Source organism: Nanorana parkeri, unplaced genomic scaffold (genome assembly GCF_000935625.1).
Source record: "Nanorana parkeri isolate BGI_ZX_2015 unplaced genomic scaffold, ASM93562v1 scaffold2473, whole genome shotgun sequence".
NCBI classification, from domain to species: domain Eukaryota; kingdom Metazoa; phylum Chordata; class Amphibia; order Anura; family Dicroglossidae; genus Nanorana; species Nanorana parkeri.
In genome coordinates this window covers 58179-63607 of record NW_017308741.1, presented here as the reverse complement: position 1 = coordinate 63607, position 5429 = coordinate 58179, and the positions used below count along the sequence as shown (strand labels likewise).

Below are 5429 nucleotides of genomic sequence, written 5' to 3'. Positions count from 1 at the left end.
AGCACATAAAAGAATGGTAGGAGCCCTAACTTCTTATTAATAATTAAATTACTACCAAAATAACTAGGGATGCACTGATACCGGTTTTTCGGTATCGAGTACGAGTATCAATATTTATTTTTTTGGTACTGCCGATATCGAATACCGGAAGTCCTATTAAGGAAGCCAGACAGGGTGTAATGACTCACCACCTGCCTTCCTGATTGGCTTCCAAGTAAAGAGGGAGCATGGAGCCGGCTTCCCGACCAATCAGGAAGCCGGGCAGCGTGTAATGACTCGCTGCCCAGCTTCCTGATACCAGAAGCTTAAGTATCGGGCTAGGCATCGGAGCTTTTGGGCGAGTACTCGCCCAAATACTCGGTATCAGCACTGATACTAGTATCGTATTGGTGCATCCCTAAAAATAAATATGAAAATGGAGACAAGGTCTATGATTTTTTTTGACAGATTCCATTGATAAGGTCTTTGTGGACCATCCAAAACTGCTGGCACATTGTCAGTCATCCTCCAAAATAAACTTAATTGTTTCATCAAGTATATCTCCAGGGCAGTGCTTTAGAACCAGTTTATTATTACAGTCGTCCTCACTAAAGCCAAGGTAAAAATTTTGTTTTAGCGATGATTCAAAACGGAACGAGTTTGGGTGTTCTGAACGAAATACTTTTTGATAGAAGATAATCTCACTCTCCTTCTCTGGTATATCCTTGGGAAGCTCACATTGCTGAAATAAGTCAAACAAAAGGGGATTAATGCATAGCCAAAACATGTTTTGCCATTCCCAAAAAATCAGAATGGCTTTTAGGATTATATCTACTTGTGTGGGTACGGAGTGATTGGCAACAGAACATTTTTGAATATGTGAGGTTTAGAACTTGTCATGGATATATTCTGTATACTGTTAAATGACAGATTTTCATGAACTCGCTGCACAAATTGCTTGGGCATAACTGGTCAAGAACCACACACTTGTTTTTAAGTGTACCAAGCACCCAATGTAATCTATTGTGACTTACCAGTCCTTAGATGTGGTGGCTGTACTAGAGAACATGTTTTAGCAAGTACAGAAAATACCTGTTGATCTAGCCCCAAACTCCCCCATACAGATGTGGTTCTCTGACCTGATCAAACTTCTGGCAGGCACGCTGTGAATTCTTTCAGATCGACCAGTTCTCCTAACCCAAGGACGGGCTTGCCATCCTACATCACAGTTGCTGGCTTTTATGGCTTGGCTATTGAAACCCAGGTCTTGAGAGACAGGAGCCTGTCTGATTTGGTAATTGCCATACTGTTGAAAGCTTAGAAATCTACCTCCCGTAAGGTCTACCATCACACATGGAAGGCTTAATCCGCTTGGTGCGAGGACAAGACATTTTACCCTAGGAAATACTCTGTCTGGCGGACCCTGGAAAAACACTAACCCAATGCTAAGGGCATGTGGCCTGGTATGGTGCAGGGAGGGGGCGCTGTACTTGGATTAATGGTCTGGTTTGGATTTTAGGAGGGAACTCACATTTTTTTCCTGTTTGGGGGTGGGGTTCCCCCTTAAAATTCCAACCAGACCTAAAGGGCCTGGTATGACTTTTGGGGGAACCCCATGCACTTTTTTTTTATTTTTAACTTGAGGTTCCTCCTACCTTTTCTACCAGACCTAAAGGGTCTGGTATGGATTGGGAGGGGGACCCCCTGCCATTTTTTTAATATTTGTTTGACATTTGCAGGGAGAACAGTCTGCTTCGGCAGACCGTTCTCCCTGCCTCGGCTGTGACTTGGGCTCAGCCGAGCCAAAGCATATGCGTTTGGCTTAGCTGAGCTGTTTGGCTGCCTTTGGCTGCTGTACAGGCTATTGTGAATAGCTCGTACAGCAGCCGTTCAGTTTGGCTAAACCGAAGGGCTCCAGCAGCCAAAGTGAGCCTAAGGATTAGCCGAAGCTACGGCTATATCCTTCAGCTCTTATGTGAATGACCTCCTAAAGATATGTTATACACAGAACATCAGAGTACTTTCAAAAATTTAATTTTGAACAACAAAATAGCCTTGTGCAATAAATGTATCTTGAAAACAGGTCTCGTGTGTGTCCACTAAGTAGTTCAAGGCTTAATTTTCAATTTTGACTGGAGTGTACATTTAAATCCTTGTAACTGAGTGAATCTGTGGAAGCTACTTCACTTGGGTTAGTGCACAACAAATAGTTTTTGTGGTTTTAGAAGAAAGTAACCCATATGCTCCATGAAAATGTATTTAATTTATTTATGATATCTAATGAAATGTACTCAGGTGTCTTCTTTAAGTGACATACTGACCTTAAGTATAATAGATGAATCGCTGTTGACACTCACAATGTAGTTTTCATTGTTCTTTTTGAAAGCGATGGCCACTGCCAGTCCTTTGGTGTGCCACGCTACTTCTTTGTACTTCTGTAAAAAGAATATGGGTTGGGAACCTGAAAAAAATCTGATTATTATTATAATGTGCATAGTAAGGTGCATAGTAAGGGCTTTGAAAAAAGATGTGGCAGATTTGGGGTTCACTTGCCACAATTTTGCTATGTTTAGGCAGCTATTGAATACTGACATTTTTGTATACCATTGCATACAGTCCCGGCGCTAGCGCAAGGCAACACAAGCGGCTGCCTGAGGGCGCTGTTGGTTGGGGGGAGAAATGGAATCCCTGTCCCAGCAGATAACTGTGCCCGGGACGGTTATCACACAGTTATCTGCAGGGCATGGGTTCTCCCCGCTGCAGCCTCACAGACTGTCAGCGGTTTCTCCCTGCAGGCTGTGATCGGCTGCAGCGATATGTGTCAGTGGGGACAGATTGCCGGTTACAGCCTGTAAGGAGAAACCTCCGACAGTCTGTGAGCTCTCCCCCCCATGCAGTGAGCTCCCCCCCCTGCCGTCTACTCACCTCTCAGCAGCGTCTGCGCTCCTCTCCTGCTGACAGCCGCACGATCGTCTTCATTCCAGCAGCTGACCGCAATAGCCAGCCTGCTATTGGCTCTTTTAAATTGCAGTAGCCAACAACAGGCTGGCTATTGCACCCGCCCACTGCCTGCTGTCAATCAACAGAGGTGGACCTGATGGAAAACCTCTGATTGACAGCAGGCAGTGGGCGGGAACAGTAGCCAGCCTGTTATTGGTAATAAATAAAGTAAATAAATAAAAAATAAAGTTAAATAAAGAGTAAAAATGTAAAAAAATAAAGTTTAATAAAAAAAATAAAAAATACAAATAAATAGAAAAAAAAGTTGAAAAAAAAATAAAAAGTTAAAGAAACTAAAATTAAAAATCCACCATAAAATTATTTTACAATTCTCCCCTGATAACATGAATAGGTTAAATCATGATCCATAGTACATAACATGTAGTTGTACTATGGATCATTTAACCAGTTAGTGTTAGTGAATAGGGAGTGCAGCTATTGTTAGTGGAAAGAGAGTGCGGTTAGTGTTAGTTTATGGTCCTGCTCAACATATTTTGCGGTTCTCCGTACTGTTACGGAGGGGGGAGGGTTCTGGGGGCGCAAAAATGCACCTACGCCTGTGTAGGCAAAAATCCTTGCACCGGCCCTGATTGCATACAAAGGTTTTCAAACCTCTTGACAACTATTCACAGATATTTACCCATTCTGTGGAGAAAAGGTGTAATCACCACATTAGACCATTGATGTTACGAGATATGTATAATAGGTTCTAGAACAATCTGCTCAGATCTGTGTTTAATATTAGGAAATATTATCTGAATGATTGCAAGTTTTGATCACTTGAAAGGAAGGTTCTGTTTAAAGTTTAACTGAAGCCAAAACTTTTTTTTCTTTAAATTTTGGATAGAGTGGAGAGGGATTTAAACATCTGTCTGTTTTTTATTGCTGTCTGTGTCCCCGTTAGAAAGGCTCACTCTCTTTATTTGACTGTTGGTAAAACGAAAAGAAAATCTCAAATTTCGGGTTGTCATCAGAACAGGAATAGATGAGAAATTGTCCAATGGGGACACTAGTTCCAGGGTTTTCTTCGCTTTGGAGGTATTTCCTCTCACTTCCTTTTGTGGCTATTGGGCATAAAGTGAAGGAAAATCTCCCCAATGGGACCAAGATGGCAAAAAAAAGCTGACAGGGGTTATAACTCTTCCTTACACTATCCAAAACTAAAACAAAAACATTTGGGCTTCAGTTTTACTTTAAGTCAAGTGGTATGCTGCCTGCACATGCTGCTTGCCTCTTTTATTAAAATAACTCTTGGTATTCTAGAAGTCTTGCACCATGATTCAGGGGTAGTTACTCTTTCCTAGACACACTCTGGTCAAAAATCCTAGCACCAGCCCTGGTAACACAATAAATTGTATAGTAACGTCTGCCACCCTGCCTTCCAGAGATGGGTCCTCGATGCCGCTGTCTTTACACAGTTTTGGTGATTGCATAGTATATTATGTACTCACAGTTCACACATTCTGGGTATGTACACCTAAAGTGACACTAAAGAGGTTACACCTTAAAATTGGATTAAAGCACCTTAACCTTGCTTCTGAAGGGTGGCTACTTTTGTTCCCCATGGTCCCTGTGTGTGTTGTAAAGTAGCCACCACTCCAAGCTCGCTCCCGTGATGGACTACAATCTCAATACAAATTAGTAAACTAAACATGAGATTGTAGTCCATCATTGGAGTGAGCTTGGAGCGAAGGATACTTTACAATACACACACATGGGGAACAAAAGTAGCCACCCTCCAGAAGGAAGGACAGTGTCAGTACCAATTCAGAGATAGTTTGAGAATCTACAGCCGAATGAAACACAAATAAGATACATTTTTGTTAATAGTTAAGGTACTTAAATGCATTTTTAAGATTTAACTCCTGAGTTTAGTGTCACTTTAAAAACTGATAGCTGATAGTAAGATGCAAGTTTCCTGGGTGGAGATTCTAGGTGTACTGTGTGTGTAAATGGTTTCTTTCAATCTCTCCTACCCCAGCCTAACCTGGTGCCTTGGATGGCTGTGACATCTTGGTATGATAGCTATTTAACTGGTAGTAGAATGGTGGCAGAATATTGTTGACCTAGGGGCAGGAAGTATAAATTCAGCCCTAAATACACTCCTAATACTTTGAATTCCTTTTAAATATTTTTTCAGAGCATGTTCATATATGTGCTTCAAAATAACAACCCCCTAATTTTGAAGAACTTACTCTTTTGATGAAGCATGTTCGCCTGAGAACACCATTCCCTGCACTAAATGCAAAACTGTGACATGAATTATTTCTATGTACTTGATTCGGAGGAGTTTGGTAAAGAGGATAGGTCTGTACTGAGAAAATTAGTAGACTGCAATAGCTAAACTCTTCTTCTGAAAATACTAGAAGAGAAACCAGAGACCAGATTTCTACCTTAGCAGTCAAATTTGAGAAATCCCCATTCTCATTCACACAGCATACATGATATAC

General features: G+C 41.5%; 1 protein-coding gene across 1 annotated transcript; it reads right to left on the bottom strand.

Annotated features, from left to right (window-relative positions):
• Positions 1 to 493: 493 nt before the first annotated feature.
• LOC108801744 (interleukin-18-like) lies at positions 494 to 5190 on the bottom strand. The gene is made up of 3 exons (XM_018573649.1): positions 5175 to 5190; positions 2301 to 2440; positions 494 to 721 (listed from the first exon to the last, which is right to left on the bottom strand). Exons 1-3 carry the CDS (start codon positions 5188 to 5190, stop codon positions 497 to 499), a joined length of 381 nt encoding a protein of 126 aa, XP_018429151.1. The 3' UTR covers positions 494 to 496.
• Positions 5191 to 5429: the final 239 nt, after the last annotated feature.

Coding starts and splice junctions, on each gene's coding strand:
- LOC108801744 (XM_018573649.1), bottom strand. Junction 722..2,300: donor ATTCATCTATTATACTTAAG/GTCAGTATGTCA, acceptor GACTTATTTCAG/CAATGTGAGCTTCCCAAGGA.